This window comes from Rattus norvegicus, chromosome 6 (assembly GCF_021556685.1).
Source record: "Rattus norvegicus strain SHRSP/BbbUtx chromosome 6, alternate assembly SHRSP_T2T, whole genome shotgun sequence".
In the NCBI taxonomy this organism is placed as follows: domain Eukaryota; kingdom Metazoa; phylum Chordata; class Mammalia; order Rodentia; family Muridae; genus Rattus; species Rattus norvegicus.
This window is the reverse complement of record NC_141539.1, coordinates 94,505,822-94,529,562: the sequence shown is the minus strand read 5'-3', so window position 1 is coordinate 94,529,562 and position 23,741 is coordinate 94,505,822. Positions and strand designations below refer to the sequence as shown.

General features: G+C 41.2%; 1 protein-coding gene across 2 annotated transcripts in view; it reads left to right on the top strand.

The window, feature by feature from the left end:
* Nucleotides 1-23,741, top strand: part of L2hgdh (L-2-hydroxyglutarate dehydrogenase) — a 41,099-nt gene that overhangs the window by 5,253 nt on the left and 12,105 nt on the right. The window contains 6 exon segments of one of the 2 annotated variants that reach the window (NM_001108028.1): nucleotides 6,796-6,927; nucleotides 13,647-13,809; nucleotides 15,022-15,056; nucleotides 18,209-18,376; nucleotides 19,149-19,306; nucleotides 20,794-20,925. In NM_001108028.1, the coding sequence (NP_001101498.1) occupies nucleotides 6,796-6,927; nucleotides 13,647-13,809; nucleotides 15,022-15,056; nucleotides 18,209-18,376; nucleotides 19,149-19,306; nucleotides 20,794-20,925 (788 nt within the window). 2 annotated transcript variants of the gene reach the window in all.

Here is a 23,741-nt window from a genome sequence, read left to right as displayed (position 1 = left end):
GTGTGCATTACCTCACACACTTGTTGAGTTGTCTTTTGTTGTTTTGGTTTTTGAGACCAGGTTTCTCTGAGTAGTTTTAGCTGTCCTGGAACTTGCTTTGTAGACCAGGCAGGCCTTAAACTCACAGAGATCCTCGGCCTCTGCCTCCCAACTTTTGGTATTAAAGGTGTGCACCACTACTACCACTGCCCAGCTTACACTTGCTGTTTTAGAATCTGTTCTCAATAGTCTCCAAAAATACCACACATTGTACTTCCTGGAGTCACATGTTTACAAAGGATCTTCTGAGCTATTCTGTCCAGTGTTGCAGCAAATATTAAAAAATGCCTGAATCTTTTATCCCGCATTAGCGCCAGCACCCATAGGGATACATGGCACTGCGGGGTATCTTTATCTCGGCGGCTCCATGCTGCCCGCAAGTACTGTCTAACCCAGGTGGTCTGCTGTCTGTTTCAGCATAGCAGCTTGCCACGCTGGTCCCTGGAGTTAGTTCTGGTACCAGAGGGTCATATGGAACTACCATAGTTTATCTCTGGTTAGATCTCTCTCAGCAGCATTCTGCTAGCCGCAAACTCTGGCTCCAGCTACCCGGTAAAAATCAGGGCTCTAGAAGTCCAGCATGGGCTGGCCTATTGCAGCTCCCTGCCATGGACTCTGCCCACACTCCCAACAGCCCAGTGAAATCCGGACTCAATAAACTGTAATTTATCAGTCAGATTTAATATGTTAAATTCTCAATCCAATACATCCACACAATAAACTCAAAACTAATTGCTAAAGATATAAACTGCCCACCTAGATAAGATAAATTGACCTATAGAAATCCATCCCTTAAGAAATATTCATAACAACCTGTATCTATGTAGAGATGCATGGTGAGGATCAGTTACATCTGTCTCCATGTTGTCTCTCCCTTATCTTCAGCTTCTCCCTCACCTAAAACCTCTGTTCCCACCTCCCTTCCTTCTCATCCAAGGACAGGCCTCGTTTTATCTCCTGTCTGCCTTTACCTGCATAATGACATCCACCTACAGTCCAGTCTTCACTTGTTCCCGGCCACTGGTAACCAACATTTAACCGGCTACTTTAATGAATGTAGTTCTTTCAGGCTGTACATGCATCAACCTCTACACCACATTTTCTGTGTTTACCCATTGCTGGACTCTCTCTTTTTTTTAATTAACTTGAATATTTCTTATTTACATTTCGATTGTTATTCCCCTTCCCGCTTTCTGGGCCAACATCCCCCTAATCCCTCCCCCTCCCCTTGTAAATGGGCTTCCCCTTCCCATCCTCCCCCCATTACCACCCTCCCCCTAATAATCACGTTCACTGGGGGTTCAGTCTTGGCAGGACCAAGGGCTTCCCCTTCCACTGGTGCTCTTACTAGGCTATTCATTGGAGCCCAGGGTCAGTCCATGTATAGTCTTTGGGTAGTGGCTTAGTCCCTGGAAGCTCTGGTTGCTTGGCATTGTTGTTCATATGGGGTCTCGAGCCCCTTCAAGCTCTTCCAGTCCTTTCTCTGATTCCTTCAACAGGGTTCCCGTTCTCAGTTCAGTGGATTGCTGCTGGCATTCGCCTATGTATTTGCTGTATTCTGGCTGTGTCTCTCAGGAGAGATCTACATCCGGTTCCTGTCGGCCTGCACTTCTTTGCTTCATCCATCTTATCTAGTTTGGTGGCTGTATATGTATGGGCCACATGTGGGGCAGGCTCTGAATGGGCGTTCCTTCAGCCTCTGTTCTAAACTTTGCCTCCCTATTCCCTGCCAAGAGTATTCTTGTTCCCCTTTTAAAGAAGGAGTGATTCATTCACATTTTGGTCATCCTTCTTGAGTTTCATGTGTTCTGTGTGCATCAGGGTAATTCAAGCATTTGGGCTAATAGCCACTTATCAATGAGGATTGCTGGACTCTTTTTTTTTTTTTAAGATTTATTCATTCATTATATATAAGTACACTGTAGCTGTCTTCAGATACACCAGAAGAGGGCATCAGATCTCTTTACAGATGGTTGTGAGCCACCATGTGGTTGCTGGGAATTGAACTCAGGACCTCTGGAAGAGTAGTCGGGTGCTCGTAACCACTGAGCCATCTCTTGCTGGACTCTTAAGTTGCTTTTCTGCTTCTACTACTGTGATCAAAGAACATGGGGAAGCTATTAAACTCTAGATGCCTTGATTTTCTTTTGAACATGCATCCAGAAAGGGAACTGCTGCACCTGTTTAGTATTTTAATGGGCTTATTAGTCACTTAAGTAGTTTTCTTTAGAGTAATGGATATTCAATCTTTTACTCATTTTAAATTTGTGTGATTTGTTTTTTAATTGTTGAATGGTAGTGTTCTGTATATATCTTGAATTCAGTACACAGTAGTCATCTCTTAAAACATCCTGAGACTTCCCATGAATGTCTGAAACCTCGGATAGCACTTTGCTTTTATCCTATCCCTTCCATGCCATAGTATTTCCTCTTCAGGCACACCAATGATAAAGTTTAATACAAAATTAGGCATATAAGAAGCTAGCAACAACTATTTTGTTAAAATAACAACTTTAGCAAAGTTTAGCAAATGCTCTACTAAAAGTTATGTGAATGTGATCAATCTCTGACTTCCTCAAAGTACCTGATTGTACTTTACTAACCTTTCCATCATGTGAAATACTTGCCAGCACCAGGACGCTTGCATTTGGGCCACTGTTAAGTAAAATAAAGGTTACTCAAACACAGGCATAATGACAGCAGTCAGTCAGTCTGTTCTGAGTGACTACAGAGTGTAGCACATACAACATGGTTGTGGGAGACCTTGTTGGTCCACACACATTCCAGGAACTTTTCATCTAATGTTTCAGACTGTGTTTGTCTGAGTAACTGAAATCTGAGAAGATGAAGCCATGAAGGGAGGAGCTATGTATTACTTACGTGATCCCAGGCATTTGGTCTTGTTGTGTAGGCTTCCCTATTGCTTTCCTGATGATATCCTTTGCAGCTCCAAGAGTTCGATAAGGTCCAGGGTTTTCTTTTGTGACTTTGGTTCCAGGATTATATCTAGGAAATGAGCAGCTGATACTAGATCGTAAAGATTGGCTTCTGAGCTTTTCTACTAAGAGATTTTGTGTTTTGTCTTACATGTAAGTCTGTGAGCACATGGAAATTAATCTTGATATCTGGTCTACATTAGGTTCAACTTTGTTCTTTTGTATGTGGATGCCTGTGTGTCTCAGCATCATTTGCTGGAGTTTTCTTTCCACAGTAAAGACACTCTTCCATAAACTCAGGTGTCGGTTGTTTTGACACCATTCTACAAATAGGTTGAACATACGTCTATCCCTATATACAGGATGTAAGTCCCTTAACTTTAATGCTTATTTTTCAAAATTGCTTTAGCTATTATGAGATCCTTGAATTTTTAGGGGAATTTTTCAGTCTCTCCAAAAGGGTAGCTGGGATTTTGATAGAAATTGCATTAATATGTAGATCAATTTAGAGAACATTACCACATTTAATTTTCTTATTACTTTTTAAGTGTGTGTGTATACATGTGCCCAAGGAATCGAGGAGAGGGCATTAGATCCCCTTAAGCTGGAGTTGCTAGTAATTGCTCTCTCAGGATTTGGGGAACCTTCTTGTCCTCTGTAAGAACAGGAAGTGCTCTTAACTGCTGAGCCATCTTTCCAGCCCCAGATATTGCCATAGCATTAACTCTTTCAATCCTGACTATGGATTTCTTCCATTTGTTTAGATCTTTAACTTCTTTTAACTGTTTTTTTTTTCTTTTAACTGTTTTATAGTTTCCTTTCCTTTCCTTTCCTTTCCTTTCCTTTCCTTTCCTTTCCTTTCCTTTCCTTTCCTTTCCTTTCCTTTCCTTCTTTTTGTCTATCTTCAAGACAGGACCTGGCTGTCCTGGAGCTCACTCTACACCAAGTTGGTATTGAATTCAGAGATCCACCTGCCTCTGCCTCCTGTACTATGACTAAAGCGTGTACCACCTGGTTTGCTTTATAGTTTTCAATGTCAGTCTTGTCATTTCTTGTTAAATTTATTCCTCTATAATTTATTTTTATTGATGCTTTTATGAGAGAATTTTTCTTAATGCCATTTGCTTTAGTTTTGTGTGTGTGTGTGTGTATGCATGTGTGTAAGTGTCTATGTGTGAGTGTGTGTGAGTGTGTGTGTGTGTGTGTGTATACGCACACACTTGCTTTCTTTATATATACCATGTGTATAAAAGTTAGAGGAAGTATGAGAGGCATCCCTTCATTCCACCATATAGGCGCCAGGAACCAAACTCAGGTGTTTAGGCTTGACGGCCAGTGCCTTTTCCACTGAGCTGTCTCAGCAGCCCCGGGGTTTTTGCTTTTTTTTTTTTTTTTTTTTAATTTTATTTATTATATATATAAGTACACTGTAGCTGTCTTCAGATACACCAGAAGAGGGCATCAGATCTCCTTACAGATGGTTGTGAGCCACCATATGGTTGCTGGGAATTGAACTCATGACCTCTAGAAGAGCAGTCGGGTGCTCTTAACCACTGAGCCATCTCTCCAGCCCGGGGTTTTTGCTTTTTAAGCGTCAGAGGGTGTTAGAATTGCCTTTCTGCTTCTGTAGAGCGTTCCTTACTTTCTGCTTCTTTACTCTAGTTTATCAGGTTGGAACTAGCTTTTGGGTGTTAAGCTGACCTTGTCTTCCTGTGATCCATCCCACTTGGTTATGCCATATGACCCTTTTTATATGTTGCTGAATTTAATTTTACTCTTTTGCCAAAGATTTTTGCATCTGTATTTACAAATGAGGGCTGAGGGTGTGTAGCTCCGGAGACCATGGGAGTGTACTCACTTCATAAAAGCCATTTGAAAGCTGGGCAGTGATGCACACACCTTTTATCCTAGCACTCTGAAGGAGGAGGCAGGTGGAGCTCTGAGGAGGCCAGCCTGGTCTACAGAGTAAGTTCTAGGACAGCCATGGCTACACAGAGAAACCCTGTCTCAAACAAACAAACAAACAAACAAAGTAATTTGAATAATGTTTCCTCCTTTCATTTTTTTTTTTTTTTGGTTCTTTTTTTTTTTGGAGCTCGGGACCGAACCCAGGGCCTTGCGCTTCCTAGGCAAGCGCTCTACCTACCACTGAGCTAAATCCCCAACCCCCTCCTTTCATTTTTTTAAAAGTCGGGTTTGATTCTTTCTTAAACATGTGGTAACTTTCATGAGATCAATGTAGAGGCTTTGCCTCGTGCCTTTAAGCAGGTTTTTTGTTGTTGTTGTTGTTCTTAGTTTTTTGGTTTTTTTGTTTGTTTTTGTTTTGTTTTGTTTGTTTTTTAGTTTTTCCAGACAGGGTCTTTCTTGTAGGCTTGGCTGTCTGCCTCCCAGCTCTGCCTCACAAGTGCTAGGATCAAAGGTATGCACTGCTATGCCTGGCTTTTGTTGGAAGTTTTTGTTCTCTTGTTATGGGGTCTATTCAGGTCTTTTTTTTTTTTTTTTTTAGTAATTTTTCAGAAGGAAAATCTAACAGTTTGAGCACCTACATGATCTACTTTCTCTGGCTCACAGTTAATTGTTCATTGTACTCTTTATGAGCCTTATTTCTATAAAGGTGGTGGCAGTGCCCTTTCTCCATAAGACTGAAAGCTCATTGTTGTCGCTAAAGATTCATTATGCTTAAAAAAAGATGAATTAGAATTTTCTTTAGCAATATGAGAAAAGGACCTTGGTATAATCTTAAGTGATCAATGGAAGCAGAAAGCTCTTGCATTGAACAAGGTCAAGATGGAGGACTTTGATCCACACTGTGATTTACAAATATTCCTATTCTGTGATTGGTCTTTTTACTTTCTTGATGGTGTCCTTTGACTCATCTTTTGTTTAAAGGTTAATAATTTATTGGCATAAGTAGCCTTTGTACCTTGACCCAAAAGCATTACTTCAGGGAATTCTATTGACTCTTTGGTATAAAGTAGTGACCTGTACCCATGAATGTGTATCTGTGTTTTGTCTTGCTGCAAAATAAGAAAACTCAATTTAAGATACCTTTCCCAGAAATAAATAGAACAAGAGTTCTGAAGAAAATTGATTAAATATAATTCTTTCTGCATCAGTAAAGACTATGATTTATTTCAAGACATCAAAAGAATAGTTTGCCAAGAGCAGTGCCCCATTACACTGATTATGCGCTGTCTCTTTTATATACTGGCATTTCACATTTTCTTGTAGAAACAAGAACGGTACACTTTGAAAGATGTAAGAGAGCTGGAGATGCCTCAGCAGTTAGAAGCGCTGACCGCTCTTGCAGAGGACCTAGGTTCAGTTCCCAGGAGCCATATGGTGGCTCAGAACCACCTATAACTCCAGTTCTGGGGGCTCCTCTCTTCCCTCCATGAACATTGTATACAAAAGGTATAAAGGCGTACATGCAGGCAAAACACATACATACATAAGTAAATCTTAAAACAGCAAGAAAGCTGTAAACGTGCTCCTCTGGCTACTGGGTGGGAGGGAGTGGTAATGGCAAGAGTGTGTGTGTCTGGGGTCATATCGCAGTACTCAGCAAGAAACGGACATTGAGGCAACAGGTCCCATTTGGGGATGTTAGTTTTAATGCTAATTTTTAAGATTTTTTTTTCTTGGTGAAGGAGAGAAATAAAATAATGAACAAAGGAAGAAGTAGATTTATGAAAGAAAAATGTTTTATATCAACCTCGATTGAGAAATTTGATAATTTTTGATTTTTACATTGACTTTATGTATTTTATAGCTGGTGATATTTTTTAACCTTATTCAATAATTTTGTCATTCTCTGAAGCTAATAGTAGCTGTTGAACAAGAAGAAATTCCCAGACTTCAGGCCCTGTATGAGCGTGGCCTGCAGAATGGAGTCCAAGGCTTGAGGCTGATCCAGCAGGAGGATATAAAAAAGAAGGAACCATATTGCAGGGTGAGTGACTGACCAAGCTAGTGCACGTAGTAGTTTCCATAGGCTATTCCAAATAACGTTGCTGTGGGTGCGCATCTAGAATACATATTTGGTAGATACACGTTCATATTGCTATTCTGGGCATATTTACACCACAGAGAAATTGTGAGGTTACAGTTTATGTGTTTACGTTCAGCTTTGGCGGATATTGCCATAAAAGTTTTGCAGATGACCGTGGTTGTTCCCTCAGTCACATGTGTTCTCCCCGACCCGGTCTTCGTTTTCTGAGGCCTCTTCTGTGGTGTGGGGAGCAAGCTGAATATCTCCCTGAAGGGGCAGCAGGCCAGAAACCTCCCAGATTTGGGGGTGTTTGCATAGGCTTTACCAGCTGAACAACCCTAATCCAAAATTTCAAAAAAATAAAAATGTTCCCAAATTCAAATGTTTTTGAGCATCCTGTTGCTATTTTAAAAACTTTATATTTCTTCAGTTTAAAGATTCCCAAACTGTAGCATTACATTATACTTTTAATTTATACTTCCCAATGATTCCGGTATTATACACTCTTTCCTATGTTTACTTCCTACTTGGAAACTTTCCCCTGAAGTTCCTGCTTAAGAGATTTGCCCATTTTTCTATTTGGGCTTATTGCCTCCTTTATAATTATTAATTCTTACTAACTATAGAAATTCATTACATAGTCTGGATTTATTATATATAAATACATACTTGTTCATCTAAATATATATTATAAGCATCTTCTGCCTCTTTGTAACTTGTTCTTTCATTTTAATGGTATCTTTAGAAGGACAGAAGTTCATTATGTAATCAGTTTAGCGGTTTTTTTATCTAGCAGGAGGCACAAGTCAAGGTATGTCCCTCCTTTATGAATATCCAGTTGACTAGAGGATCATCATTTACAGATCCCTCTGCCACACGCAGCACCTGTGTGTATCTAGGTTGAGAATGGACTGTATGCTGTCCCACTGTCCCTTCCGTTAGGCCGTATTTGCAGTCCATGAGCTATCATGTCTTAGCTACAGTAGCTCAGATAACAGTGGCTCCAGGGAGCTGGGCAGAGGAGGAGGAGACTAGATAAGCAATTTAATTTAGTGACATGAAATTGACACCACTTCAGTTTGCCCTGTCAGCACTTGAGCCTCCTCTTTTACTAATAGTGTTTTCTGAAAGCACACTAAATTTGTTGGTGTTTCATAACTTTATATGAATTTAATAAACTTTGGTTGTGAAGCTAATATGTTAGAATTTTTCTGGCATGAATTGTCTTTGAGAATAAGATGATTTGTAATCTTCAGAAAGCATACAAATGTAACATGAAATTTTTATCTGATAATGAAACAATTTTAAAATTTAAAGATTCGTTTGAAAAGAAAAAAAAGCCTTTGATATCTATAGGTTTAGGCATGGTGTAGAAATGATTCCAATTTAGTTCCGTTTTAAAGCAGGCCTTCCCCTGCCGTATTAAAGTTTGGGGGAGCTGCAAGGGTCTCTGTTGTCTGCTCTATATTCTTATAGAGAGTTGTAAAGATCAAAAACCCGCAGGAGCAAGTGGAGAGATGGCTCAGTGGTAAGAGCACCGACTGCTCTTCCAGAGGTCCTGAGTTCAAATCCCAGCAACCACATGGTGGCTCACAACCATCTGTAATGGGATCTGATGCCCTCTTCTGGTGTGTCTGAAGACAGCTACAGTGTACTCATATAATAAATAAATAAATCTTTTAAAAAAAAGCCATCAGGAACAAGAGCTCATGGTTCTTTATCGGGCTTTACTGTCTAAAAACAAAACTTTTCACATATTGTGAGGACTGGGGCTGAGTCTGGATATTTTCTTCAAACCTGACCATATGCTCCTTCTAAACCTTTTGAGTGAGGCAGATGAACTGTATGTGCTGACAATAAAAAGTGACAAATGTGCACACTTTTTTTTTAAGAGAGAAGAAATTGTTTCTCCTCCCAAGCTCCTAAGTGTGTTACCAACAAAGGACTCAGGTTTCTTTTCTGTTTGAGCGAAGGCAAATTATTTACTTTGTACCAAATACTTTAGATACTGCAGGTACGATTGATGTGTAATGAAGTGTGGCCATCTGCCTGAAGGATTGTGATGTGGAGAAGATAGGTTTCAGTCTAGCACAGAGTGCCAACTCTTCTAATGGTGTTAGTTCTCTAATTCGTACCACAAAGGAGTGCTGTTAGCTTAATGTAGGCAGCCTTCCTAGAAGTGAATCCCTGAAAACGGGTGAATTGAGGACTTAGCTGCCACACAGTGTTGCGCTCTACGTAGTCATTAACTGTGACAGTACGTAATGGAAAATACAGTCTGGTTATTTCCTAAAGGGACCTCCCTTCCCACCACCAGAACCAGGAACGTTCCCATGGTACACAGTCACTTCTGAGTCCCCTGGCCTGCTACAAAGAAGTTTATTAGGAGAATTCTAAAACACTTCATGTTCCACATCCCTTAAAGAAGACTGGATAACCCCAGGGAGAGGGTCTTGCCAAACTTAGTACTGGGTCTGTAAACTTTGAAGTAGGAACAACTCTTGACAGAGTAATCAACCCCCCTGTGGTACTCCTGACTTCAGGCCTCACCCTGGGCCTTTTCTTTTAGTATAAGAGGTCAACCACATAGATTTGCTCCTTTGTGTCCTTTCTGAGTTTAGCTCCCAACTTTTCCTTGACCCACTTGCCTGGCTCTTTCCTACCTGCTTGACCTGCCCATGTATCATCTTTTTAAGCTGTGATCTGCTAATGTAGAACGTGCATGCCCAGCCCCCAGCGAGTCGATCCACAAACCCCTTCTCAGCTGACTGTGCTACAGCCAGGCCTGGCCTGGGAACTGGACGTCTTGGCCACCATGGCTTGTTCTGCATCTTCCATGCACATTTGCTTAGGGACACCAACACTTCCTAGAAGGAGCAAATCCAAGACTAGAAAGAGACGCATAGAAGGGAGACTCTAGAGTTCTGACAGGTGCAAATGCAGTAATTTAAAAACATGCCTCAAATGTTTCTTCACTTAGTGTCAGGAGCCATAACAGGACAAGCTAATAACTAGCGGGTGATCATCCTGAGATGGCCAGCCTCGGATCATTATATAATCTGTGACTGGTTCGCAGCCTTATTAAACAAGGCTGTAAGGGATTCATTTTAGGAAAGATTCCTGATATTAAAATGCTTTTCCTGGTGTTATTATTAGACATATATAACAATCATTAAGTAACAGCACACCCCTTTGGAGCAGATCTCTGCAAATCTACGAAGAAGATGTACTGTCTTATAGTGATGCTATATAGACAAATAGATGACTTCTTAAGTCTTATTATGATCCTATAAGAATTCCTAGAATTATAACGTGATTTTTAAGCTCTTTTATAGTAGGACTGCTATTAAGTCTCTTTCTGTAGTCAGAATTGCAGTGAGAACTCTGCCAGTCTCCCAGGTGTCACCAGTTAATTGTTCTTAGATAGCAACCAGACTTTCTCCTACTCAGAACACATTCCAAGAAGTTGTAAAACAATTATCAAGGGTCATAAATAGAGAACAAACGATTTGTTACAGGTGCAAGGACAGAGGATAAGATATTGACTGGGATTATCTATACATAACTTCACTAACAACTATGGTTTTAGACCTTCAGTGAACCTGTAGAGCTGACACTGGTGATGAATGGTTAGCCAGATAATTACTCCTGATGGATATTCATGTAAATATTCTTGGTTGTAAACTTTTATTTCAATTTATGCTTTGATCTTTTATATGAACTTGTGATGAATTTTGTAACATGTGATTATGTATTCTGAAAGATGTTTAAGTGCTGAGGACAAAGAGAAGAGACAGAAGGAGAAAGACAGAAGGACAGAGAGAGAAGGACTGAGCTGGAGGGGACAGAACACAGAAGGACTGAGCTGGAGGGGACAGAACACAGAAGGACTGAGCTGGAGGGGACAGAACACAGAAGGATTGAGCTGGAGAGGGACTGAGCAGGAGTCAGGTTTGAGCTAAGGAGAACTGAGCTAAGTAGAACTGAGCTACAAAGATCTGGGCTGAGAAGAAATGCAGAGAGGAATAACTTGGAGATTGTAGGTAACATAAAAGAGCAATATGCAGAATGCAGAGGAAAAGAGGAAAAAAGAAGAAGCTGGAGAGAACAGAGGTGCAGGCAGGTTTCTCCTTACCTGGGACAGACTGGTCATTTTTTTTTTTTTTTTTAACTTTTCTATTTTTCAGAGCTGGGGACCGAACCCAGGGCCTTGCGCTTGCTAGGCAAGCGCTCTACCACTGAGCTAAATCCCCGACCCCAGACTGGTCATTTCTTAATAGCAGCGCAGGCTTAGTCTTATTGAAAGGAACACGCCTTTTCTCTTACAAACTTGGGTTTAATTCACTTAGCATTAAAAGGGTAGAAGTTATTTCTTTCTCTATGTAATAAAGATTGGAGCTCATCTGTCATCCAGAATGAGTGAGTTCTTCCTGCACCGGTGCTTGGTCTTTTGCTCCATAGGCATATGTAAGTATGGATGTGTGTGTAAGTATGTGATCGTGAGAATGTATGCATGTATGTAAGAATGTAATTGTGATAATGTATGTAAGCCGGGCCCAGCTGAATTTGAGTGGAAATGTATCAATGAGCATTTATTGAATCCGTGTGTGAAATTATATATATTTATGCATATTTAGCTATGTAAAAGTTTTTCCTTCTGCAAGCACTATTCACTTCTCTTGGTTCAACAGAAGTTTATTGCTCCAAACTTCCCCCTAGCCTGACAAGGAAGAAGCGTGGGACAAAAGGGAAAAGGCTCCAGCAAGTAATCCTCTACTTTATTTCCTGCTGTTTTAGAATGAGGTGCTAAATGCCAGAGACTGCAGTTTCTGGCCTCAGAGGAACACAGAAGGCAGGTCAGTTACAGTAGCAGAGCACAGTGACTTAGACATAGATAAGTAAATCAGCTACAGTAACACAGTAACTTAGACTTAGATAAGTAAACATTATTATACAGCAGCCCTAAACATCTCGTAAGACAAAGTCTTACCCTCGGCTGATGCTCTTCCCCCTCCGCTGCCTCAGGAAGAACCAACAAGAAAGAAGACCAATGTTGGGGCTGACCCCGGCAACTCAGGACATACTTGAGTGGTTTATGCGGGTACCAGGAGTACAGAGTGAGGAAGGAGGGTGTGTGGATTGTAAAGAACTGTTGACTCAGAGTGGAGCACATGTGCAGACCTTTCTATCCCTCCCTTGTCACAGTCGTTATGCTGAGTTACATGGGTTAAACTCTTGACACATCTGGCCACACATCAAAATAAGAGTGATTTCCTAACTGACAAAGGCTTTCATGTTCTAGACTCAAGTCCGGTGGTGTAAATGGTGAGGTTTGCCAAATGTTCTATGTTTTGTGAGCCCTTGTCCAACCTAGTCAGTTGGAAACATCATTTGGAGGGGGAAGGGTGGGAAAGTGAAAAGGTTTTTAGGGGTGGGGCCAATATACTACTGAAATATTTCAAGTGATATTTCAGATAGTGTTTTTAAAGTTAACAGTAATGTAGTGTTGACCAAACAAAAAATATTCAAAAATGATTAGTTGCACTCAGCTCTGGGCATTAGTGATCTGAGAACTAGTTAGCTTCTCAGGAAAGGTGACTGGGAAAATTGATGTGTATGTTCAGTGTAAAGTTTAGCACCAGAACGTGCTCTGTATGTGCTGTGAGGTAGACTGTTCTTTTTCTTTTCTTCAGTAATGGAAAGGGCCAATAGTATTCATCACATATTTCAAAACGAATGAATGAATGGATGGATGAATAAGTAAATAAAAAAGCGTGGATTTAGATATAAATCCATGCCTTCAGTGACAGAGAAATCAACAAAAGCCAGTTCATTTCTCTTATTACAGGAGTGAAGCTGAATTAGTCATGTAACATGTAACATTCCTCATCTCCCATACACATTTGCTTAGGGACACCAACATTCCCTATTGTGGGTCTCAGAGAGAAGACCTGCAGCGGATCCCAGCAGTGCCCGGCACATAGTGTGGACAGGGAGCTAGAGCAACTGAGTTTTCCCTGGCTATGAGTGGTGTGGACATCACTGCAAAGGTTTCATCAGAGTCTGTTAAACGTTTGGAGACTTCAACTCGGAATCAGATAGGAATCGCCTCAAAGAGAGAAATGAACTGCCCTGGTAATAATAAATCTTAAAAACAAAGATGGCAACCTGGGGCAACTTTGAAAATCAAGCATCTTTATCTTTTAATAAATGAAAATTTGTTTACAGGTTGTGAGATGTTTTTATTTAGCTAGTATTTTTTTCTGTCCTCTAGTAGACACACACACATACACACATAGATATATATACATAAATTTGATCATGAACACACATATATGTATGTATACATACACACACATACATATATATATACATATATATATATATTTGTATATGTGTTCATGACCAAATTTAGACATAACAAGAGCAAACTTTTCTGTTACTTTTTTTTTTCTTTTTTTCGGAGCTGGGGACCGAACCCAGGGCCTTGCGCTTGCTAGGCAAGCGCTCTACCACTGAGCTAAATCCCCAACCCCTTCTGTAACTTTTTAAAGACACTGTCAGATTTTTGTCAATCAAGGATGATGTGGTTACTCATCAGAATAAGCAAATGTAGAATGCAAGCAAGCCTCGTTGCTTTTTGACTGTATCATTTTGGGTTTTTTTTACATTTGTTCTAGGGTCTAATGGCTATTGACTGTCCGTACACTGGCATTGTGAACTACCAACAGGTAGCGTTGTCATTTGCCCAGGATTTCCAAGAAGCAGGTGGCTCTATCTTGAAAGATTTCGAGGTAAAGGATATTGGAATAGCTAAAGAAGACCCTCCAAGAAGTAAGGATGGTAAGCTGTCTCTGAATTCCTACAAAATATGTGTGGTAATTGAAAATGAAGTAGAACTGGCCTGTCTGGGTAGTGCTTGTAGGAGAGTTGGGGCCAGGCCAAAGTGGGGCCGAGCCAGAGGTGAATGCAGACGGGACAGGGTGGGACTGTACAGAACAGACCCTGAAGTCCTGGATTTTGTGAGCTGAGAGAACTGGGCACCGAGTAGACATCTGACTGGCACAAAAATCTGAACAGCCAAGACTGTTAGTACAGTTGGCCTCCAGACAGTTCTCTCTGCAACACTTGCTATAAATACAGATTTTAGCCATCAGACGTCCTGAATCAGGCCATCAGGGGATATGGCTTAGGCAATAGTCAGTGGTTGGCTATCTTTGAACACACTCAAATTTCAGACTACAGACCACTATCATAAAAAGACTCAACCATTCTCAGTCTAACGCCCTGTGCCCCATTTAGACTGTAGCTAAAGCCTGCTTTATCCTGCTTTGGGATGCATATTTTTTTAGTCAAATGAGGCTTACAAGCCTTCGGTTTGTTGAGAGACGATTTGAGGGAGGATTCAGTTCTTCCCGAGCAGGTTTTGGAGGAGGTCTGCATTGTCAGTCACTTGCCTAGCATCCTTCTGCACGCCAAGATGGTGAACAACGCTATTAACTACAGCTGTTGTAAGTGGGGAGCAGAAGTCACATTCACGGTATAGGTAGATAATCTTTTTTTCTGTAGGTATACTTTATAGGGTGTTAATATTGCATCAATAAGTACGAACAAATGTATAAATAGTTCATTGTTTGTGTTGTAAAACTTTCGCTTCTCTGAGCAACCCAAACTGAAAGAATCAGGTTACCAACACTTGGACACAAGGGCACCTTGTGTTTAATACCCCACGGTTTGGGTCTGAGGACTAAGTTAAATTCATTTATGATGGCATTCTGTACATGCAGAGTATGGTATTGTTGAACAGGCGTCTGTGCTACGGTTGCCAGAAAATGTGTGTTAAATGAATTTAAAAATCCACCTAAAACTTTCCAGCATTTTATATTTTGTCAAATATGGGTTACTTTAGTCTTTTACTTGGTAAAAAGTTTCAGAATGAAAATTAAAATATAATTAAGACAATCACTTAAATTTGTCACTAGTATAATATTTTAAATAATGACAACTTTCTTTTGCTCAAATAAAAGTTTCCTTAATTCTCTTTGTCTCTACCAGGGATGAAATATCCAATCGCTGTCAAGAATAGTAAGGTAAAGATTCATGAGCTGTTTTCACCTTCATTGACTTGTTAGGTTGAATTATTGAATGATTGCTATGTTTTTGTGTATGTCTGTTTATGGGTGTATACACATTCAAGTGTATACACGTGTGTGCATGTACACGTGTGTATATACATGTGAGAGTCAGAGCGCAACCTATATTGTGGTTCCTTGGAGCTGGTCACCACATGTTTTTTTATTGTCTTTTATTAGCATGTATTAATTACACATAGTAACAAGCTTCGTTATTGTGTTTGTATCATCCTCACCCCTCCCCGTTTTTACTTGTCAAACCTACTACACACTTGCCTCTTTCCGTCAGTCTCCCTTCTTGCATGTCTTTTGGGATTTTTAAATAATATTTATCTTACCTTACATGTATGGGTGTTTGCCTGCATATGTGTGTGTGCATGGTGTGTGTTCCTGGTGCCCTCTGAAACTGTAAGAGGGCATTGGCTCCCTGGACCTGGGGTTGTGAGGAAGACTGTGAGTCACCATGTGGGTGCAAGAACTGAGCCTAGGTCCCCTGCAAGCACAGTCAGTTCCCTTCAGCACTGAGCCTTCACTGCAGCCAGCTGATAGGTACTTTATCACTCTGCTGCACATTCACTTAACACTAACTCGGAGACTGGGGGAGGTATGCACAGGTTGTGCAGAGGGAGATGATTGTTTCCCCCCAGGCTTCGGAGTCTAAAGTGAGACCCATAGGGCACTGGATTCTCTATACCCGCAGGTATCCGTGAGAGCACAGTCACCCATAAGTGATACGGGATTTATAAAGCATTCAGCCTTAACAGATAGGGGATACCTGGGGTAGAAGGAAGTTGGTGGGTCACAGGCTTTCTGGCATTCTGAGCAGTCAGTTGCTGAAGTGGACATTGCAGCTGTCTACTATCACTCGATGCCCAGCAGATGCAGGACAACATGCCTCTGTTAAACTGTACTTAGGTTTGACAAATAAAAACGCGGAGGGGCAAAATTACTATGTTTTCATCTAATAAGATGTAGCTATTCCTCATATGAATGAAACATGCTTACTCTCCAGCACAGATTTTAGATCATTTAGAACTGGTTCATCATGAGTTATACTTGTACTCTTAGACCCTTAAGTGCTGAAATATAAAGGCGATCACTTTAAACATCTTACACGAGATTGGTAGTCCCAACTGGAGATTATTTTGATTCCCAGGGGACGGCCACAGTGCCTGGAGACTTTTTTGGTTGTCAGAACTGGATAAAGGGTCATGGCTACTGGCATGTAGTGGATGGAGTTTGGGCATGCTGATAAACACCCTTTAGTTTGGGAAACAGCCTCCTTGTCTCCCAAGAGAGGAGCATCCTGCTTCAAATGGCAGTGGTGCTGAGTTTGAGAGATCCTGTGTTAGACAGTGGGAGGACAGGAGAGGCCACCATGAAGACACACCACAAACTGGGTGACCTGAACAACAGTTACTTACTCATAATTTAGGATCTAGAAGGCCAATACCAAGGTGCTGTCAGGGTTAGTTTCTGGTATGATCTTTCTTCCTAGTTTCCTGTGTTACTGCTTTTGAGGTGCTAGAGGCTGAACCTAGATAGATGGAGGTAGTGCCTAGGGCTTCCAAGGGGCCAGGTGAAACAAGTGGCTTGTCCTCACGTCTGATCCTGGGTACTAATTAATTAACCCTATTGGGTCAAAGATGGGTCAGTCCATGTGACCTCATCCCACTTTTATTGCCTCTTTAATGGGAACAGAACTTGAACAGAAGAACTTTGAAAGAATATAATTAGCCCATGATAATGATGATAAAAAATAATTGGGTAATATATAGATAAATGATTTCCTTCCCAAGAAATATGAGAGTATCCTGAGGCTTTGTTTGTTTGGTCTGGTTAGGGTTTGTTTTAAAACAGGGGTCTCTGTAGGACTAGCTATGCTGGAGCTTCCTGTGTAGACCATGTCCTCCTGCCTCTGCCTCTGCCTCTGCCTCTGCCTCTGCCTCTGCCTCTGCCTCTGCCTCTGCCTCTGCCTCTGCCATGCTGGATTAAAGGCATGCACTACTGTGCCATGCTCCAAGAGTTTCAGCTTGCACTTCTCTGATGATTCTGGTGTCAAGCACCTTTCTCAGTATCTGTTGGTAATTATGTGTGTGTTTGAAAAACTTGTCTATCCCAGATACTTTCCCTGGTTTTCTTTGTTTTGTTGTTGGTTTTCTTTGTTTCGCCCTGGCTGTCCTAGACCTAGCTCTGTACAGCAGGCTGGCGTTAAATCATAAAGCTCTACCTGCTTCTGCTGCTTGAGTGCTGTGCCTCCACCATCCTGCTCCCTTCTCCAGCTTGAACTGGGTCGTTTGCTTTCTGGCCTTTGAGTTCTTGAGTTCCTTTTATGGATTGGGTATTGACCTTTGTCAGGTGTATGGTTTGCTGCACCTTTTCCTTTGCTGTGCAGAAACCTTGAGTCTGGTGTAGTCTGGTTATTCATTTTTGCTTCTTTGTTCTTGTGTCTGTGGTGCCCCGCCTACAAAAACTGTCAGGGAGCATCTTCTATATTCTGTTGTCAGAGGTTTTATATTTAAATCTTAACTCCATTTCAAAAATTTTTAAAATTGTGTCTGAGATAAGATCTTGCTTATCTAAGTAGCCCTGGCTGGTCTGGTGTTTGGGGTGCAGTTCAGGCTGGCCTTGAACTCACTTCTGTTTCAGATACTCAAGTTCTGAAATTATAGAAATTCACCACCATATGTAGCTTCAAATTCATTTTTGTACGTTCTACAAAAGACGGGTGTAGTTTTGCTGATAGTTACATTGAATTTGTTCGTTTAGAAAAAATGTCTACTTATCCTTATTTTTAGCATCTGTTTTTCCCCTTTTGACCGAATACCATATATATGCACAGAATCTGCCTGCCACCCCCAGCCCCTGGGAAAGTATCTTAGTTAGCGTATATCAACTGTATAATGGGATTGTGTGTGGTGTGTCCATACATGCATATAGTTTGTAGATTAAACCCAGCCTTCCTTTATTCACCTCCTGTATTGCACCCTCTGTTAATTCTGCATTCAGTTGGAGGGTTTTGGGTTTTTAAGGCTTCACACATAGACAAGGGCTGCCATATTTTCTTCCTCATATTTAGAAACTAACCATGCTTCTTTATTTTGTACCAGGGAAAGGAAATTCAGTGTCGATATGTTGTGACATGTGCCGGTCTTTACTCAGACCGTATTTCAGAGTTGAGTGGCTGCAATCCTGACCCTCAAATTGTCCCATTCCGTGGAGATTACCTGGTGTTAAAGCCAGAAAAGGGCTACCTTGTAAAAGGAAATATTTATCCGGTAGGTAATGATACTTCTGTCTCCTCACTCATCGAGCTGGTTGGAGGCACAAAGGAAATGAAAATAAAAATGTTGGCCTGCTTTGGAAGAGAGGGTTTCAGGGCTCTGTGTGTGGTAATATCATCTGTTTGCTGTGGTTCCGTCCCTAAAGCCGCCATCTACTCTGGGTCTCATGTCTCCGAAAGCATGAGTGCACCCTGGAAGTAGGAAGAAGCAGCTCCTGCCTTCTCTGTGGGAGAGCAGCTCATTCCAGACACTGAACTTTCTCCAGTGTACTAGGAGCAGGAGAGCCATGGCTGCTCCAGAGTCACCGTGTGTAGATGAAGCACCGGCTCTCCTGCCTGCATCTACCCTGCTGATGAACAAGTGCCTGAGAGAACCAGGGACTGTTTTGCTGAACCAGATGACAGAATTCCTCTGTGGATTTTCACTTCACTGGGCCTATACTATAAATGTGTACATTTTTTTCCTGGCAGACCTGATTTGCCTGCCAGTCACAGACCTCTCTTATAGGCGAAAGAACCAATAATATGAATAGAAAAGTTCATCTTTCCCCCTTTCCCAGAAAGATGGATAAGTAGAACAATATATAATAATGTCACTGGCATTTTAAAACAGAACATGTGTCAATAGAAACTCCTATCTGAATGCAGCTCGCAATGCATACAAATGTCTAGAAGGAGTTCTCTTACGTCACCAGTTAGATGTTTGTGTGCGCAGTACAGTGGAGGGTGAACTGAGCTAACCATTCGTTGCTGTGTTGAATCTGCAGGTCCCGGACAGCCGACTTCCGTTTCTAGGCGTTCACTTCACACCAAGGCTGGATGGCTCTATTTGGCTCGGGCCTAATGCAGTGCTTGCCTTTAAACGGGAAGGCTACAGACCCTTTGACTTCAATGCCAGAGATATTATGGAAGTAATTCTCAAAAGGTAACAATGCTTCCTTTAGGAAGATTTATGAGCTTACTTATTTAATTCTAGAAGTTTTTGATATTCTGATAGACTAAACCTTTAAATATGCTATTCTTCTGTTAATTTTTTACTATTCCAAATTAAGATCTCTCTGTAGTAAGCATAGGTTTGATTATTTTGTTCTGATGCTAAGGATTGAAAATAGAACCCTGTACATACTAACTAGGGTTTTCCCCTCTGGATTATTTATGTTTCATCCCAAGTGTAATGTTTAACTATCTCACAAAGATTTTGATGAACCAGGGTGATAATGTCTTAGCTAAAAAGAAAGTAAGGCCAAGGACTACATCTGGTAGTCCAATCTTAAATGTTGCTAAAAGACCCTGAACTACTTTGAAAAGATCATTTCAAGCTAGTCACCATTGTTTTGTAAGCTATTAGATAATTACTGATGAGATGGAATGTGTGTGTGTGTGTGTGTGTGTGTGTGTGTGTGTGTGTGTGTGTGTGTGTGGTAAATCTAAGGTTGATACTATTTAGACTATGACACTGTTCTAAGAAATAGCCTTATGAAGTATTCTGTTTTTTCCTGTGTGCATGCACATGTCTGTGGGTGTGCCACATGCATATGTATACGTAGGCCATAGTTTGATGGCAGGTGTTTTGTGTTTTATAAAATGGCAGTATAATGCAGTGGGAGGGAGCATCTCAGTGGGCCTGGCCAAGGTGTTGCCCTGAGGAATCACTACCATACCATAGGCCTAGAACAAAAGAAGTTTACTGGGGAAAGGGAAGGAGACCTGGTAAAGGGTCAGAGAGAAGGGAGGGGTCAGAGAAGGACAGAGAGGAGAGAGGGGGAGGGAAGGAGAGGGACTAGGGAAGAAGAGGTGCCTGGCTTGTACCTGGCAGGTGGTAAGCTGTTGCTAGGTAGCTGTTGGCTGGAGCCTAGAGGAATTATCCTCCTCAGTCATTATCCACCTTGTTTTTATTTTCGAGACACTCAACTAGGAGCTTACTTATTCAAGTAGACTAGCTAGCCAGCAAACCCCAGGGATCTCCTCCATCCACTTCCCCATGTGTGCATGGCAAACACTACCAATTGAGCCTTCTCCCAGCCCTCTGGTCTTTTTAGTAATCTTCCTCTTCAGCAGAGTTTATACCAAACAACTGGAAAGCATTTTAAATTATATATGGGCTTTACCCCCTGCAGACTCTGTAGCAGAGGGCTAGGTTGGACTTTTTAGCATGTATACAGAATCTCACTTGAGAACTACTAGAATGTTGTACCTCTGCCAGACTAAACTAGGATGGCTGTCCCACATAGTGTACTGGAAGCATTAGAAAGCCTTGACATTAGCAAGCTTCACAGACTACTGCTCTGAAATCACATTCCTTATCAATTTTGAATATGAATGAATTCTTCTCCTTAAGTTTCCTTTACTGTATAACTTTTCTGATTGTTTATAAAAAGTCTCATAAAGGGTTTTTTCCCCTTTCATTCTTAGTGGTTTCATTAAATTGGTGTTCCAGAATTTCTCTTATGGAGCTAGCGAAATATATAAAGCCTGTTTTCTCAGTGAAACAGTGAAGCATCTTCAAAAGTTCATTCCTGAAATCACCACCAACGATGTACTTCGGTAAGGAATGTGGTGAGGGAGGGAGCTGTGAGGGAGGCCTGGCTGGTGGTGGCGCTTGTTCGGATGGCACGGCCTCGGAATCTTTGCTCTTCCCCAGGAGGCTTGCGTCCCTCCTGCATTTCTGTATCATAGCCCTCAGTTGTTCATAATCCTCTGGTTCCTGCTGTTGTTATTTGGAGACAGGTTCTCTGTGTGGCCCTGACTGCCGGGAACTCTCAGAGCTCTGTCTCTTTTGCCTCCTGAGTGTTGGGTTCAAAGGTGTGTGCCACCGTGATTGAGTCTTAGAAACCTTTTAGACACATACCTCTTGTCTTTCATCTTTTCTACTTCAAATTTTTTATTTTGTTTTTAATTGTGTATGTCTGCGGGGTAGTGGGTGTGCGAAGTTGTAATCTGCCCGTAGTGGATGCTGGGAAACTCAGACTCAGGGCAGTGCACGCTCTTGGTCCCTGAGGGATCTCTCCAGTTCCCCCTCTACTTGTGCTTCTATCCAGTTCGACTCTGCTTGTAAGACAGAAGTAGGATGTAGCCTGGCTTTAGTCAATCTAAATCCCTGCTTCAGGGGTATCAGGAAAACTTTGTGGTGTTTTCTTCTTGGAATTAAAGACTTTTTAGGCTTGATGTGGAGATTATCTTGAATTCATCAAGCCTGTGTATGTGTCTTCCCGGGAGATATTTTTAGTGTCCATGCCAGTTGTCAGGCCTAATCCACAGTGTTCTCGGTACTCATTCTGTATAATAACATACCCTCCACGATGCTCAGAGCAGCTGTTGAAACCAGCCTGGTGCAATGTCAGTGAGCTTCACTGTGTATTAGCAGAGAGCGACAGTCATGTCAGCTGCCTCCCTGAAGGGGGTGGGGGGGTGGGGTGGGGGTGGGGGAGATCTTCCTGCTCTAAATGTCTCTCTCATGTGTTATTCTGAGACCATTCTGAGGACTCTTTAGAAGGACTATTAAAACCCAGTTCATATTTCCTTTCTCATCTCTTCGACTCACCTGAAATGGAAGGGATAAAAATATTGAGACTTTCTTTTTTCTTTTCTTTTTTCTTTTTTCTTTTTTCTTTTTTCCTTTTTCTTTTTTCTTTTTTCTTTTTTTCGGAGCTGGGGACCGAACCCAGGGCCTTGCACTTGCTAGGCAAGCGCTCTACCACTGAGCTAAATCCCCAACCCCGAGACTTTCTTTTCTTGTGCTCATTTATAAACAAAGCCTTTTATCCTCTCTGGTTTACAGTTGCAGACTTAGAATGTCTTGAATCTGAAAACAGGTTTATTAAATCAGGTTTTGTTACTGCTGCTAATACCCTTTGGGTGAGTGGCCATATGGGATTCTGTTCCCTCCCTTGTTACAGAGGCCTGAGGCAGACCGGTTTGCAGGTACATGTGGAGGGCGGCAGCTGACTCACAGTGAGCTCCTCTTTAGACACAGACGCTGACTGTATTTAGTGATCCTATTCGTTCTTTCTCTTGGTTTCTTCCTGTTTTTCTAGTTATTAAATTCAGGAAATTACTAAAACCAAGAAATATATGTTTGATATCATTTGTATGAGTTGAAAAACAAGCCTAATATCACTGTGAAAATAAAAAGCAATCATAAAACTAATAAATACCAGAAAAGCAGCTACCTCTAGGGAAGGAAGATCAGAATCTGCACATACCACATAGATTTCTACCACAGCTTTAGTGATTTCTTTCTTTTTAAGAATTTATTTTATTTTTATTATTTCTGGTTTTCCTTAAAGAGTATATCTGTTATTGATACCTTATTATATGCCTGAGATACTTAATGATAATAAAATCAATAGAACTTTTCACAGCTTAAAGCCTCAGTCCTGCCTGTCTTACTTGTCATGAGCTCAGTGTGTTCAGACCGTAAATGTCCTGTCAATATTGTGTCATCAGCGTATAAGAAGTATTAGACAGTGAAATCTAACGGAGCTCACATACACCAAGTCCTGAGTTGGATCCCTAGCACTGCAAAGGAATAACAGGCAAATAGAAGCCACGCTTGGAGGGCTGTGCTACTCGAAAATTGTGCCTAGAGATCAGTAGCTACCGAGGGCCATTCACCTTGATTCTTACTGCTTAGCAAAGCATTGTGAGCAAACGTTCTATTATGCATTAGACTGGAAGGTGAAGTTACTAACTGTCAGATATATACATGAGGTGTACAAGGGTTACATGGCTGTCACTAAGGCCCTTGGATTAATTTTAAACTCCTCGTGTCATTTTCTGGTAAATATGGCGCCGGCTACTATTACTGTAGTTTGTTAGCACTGTAAGGGAGTAAAAGGTGAAGTCATATGCAATGATTCCCCCTTTCCTCACGCATCGTTTTCTTAAATGTCTTATTAAGGAATTCAAAAGTAAAATTTCAAGCAAGAACAAAAACTACACCATGTCATAAAATGCAAAGCAAGACGCCTCTGTAACCTTGGTGCTGCTGGTTTTGCACTGGGTAATTTGCTGTGAGAGCTGTCTAGCTTGTTGCAGGATATTTAGTTACACCCCTGCACTTTACCCCTGCCCATCTAACAATCCAAAATGTCTCCAGATACTGCCGATATCCTCTAGGGGGCAGGAGTTCCCTTGGTTGACAACCACTAGTCTAAAGAATTAGGTAACTGTCACATTACAAAATTAAAGAAACATTCTTGACATATATCTCAAGAATATATATGATATACATACATACATACATACATACATACATACATGTATACATATATATTTATATAGCTGACGTTGAGGGAATGCAGTGGGTCTCCATGTACGCCAAACAGAAGAAATCAGAAATCTGTTCTCCAAGAGGAGCT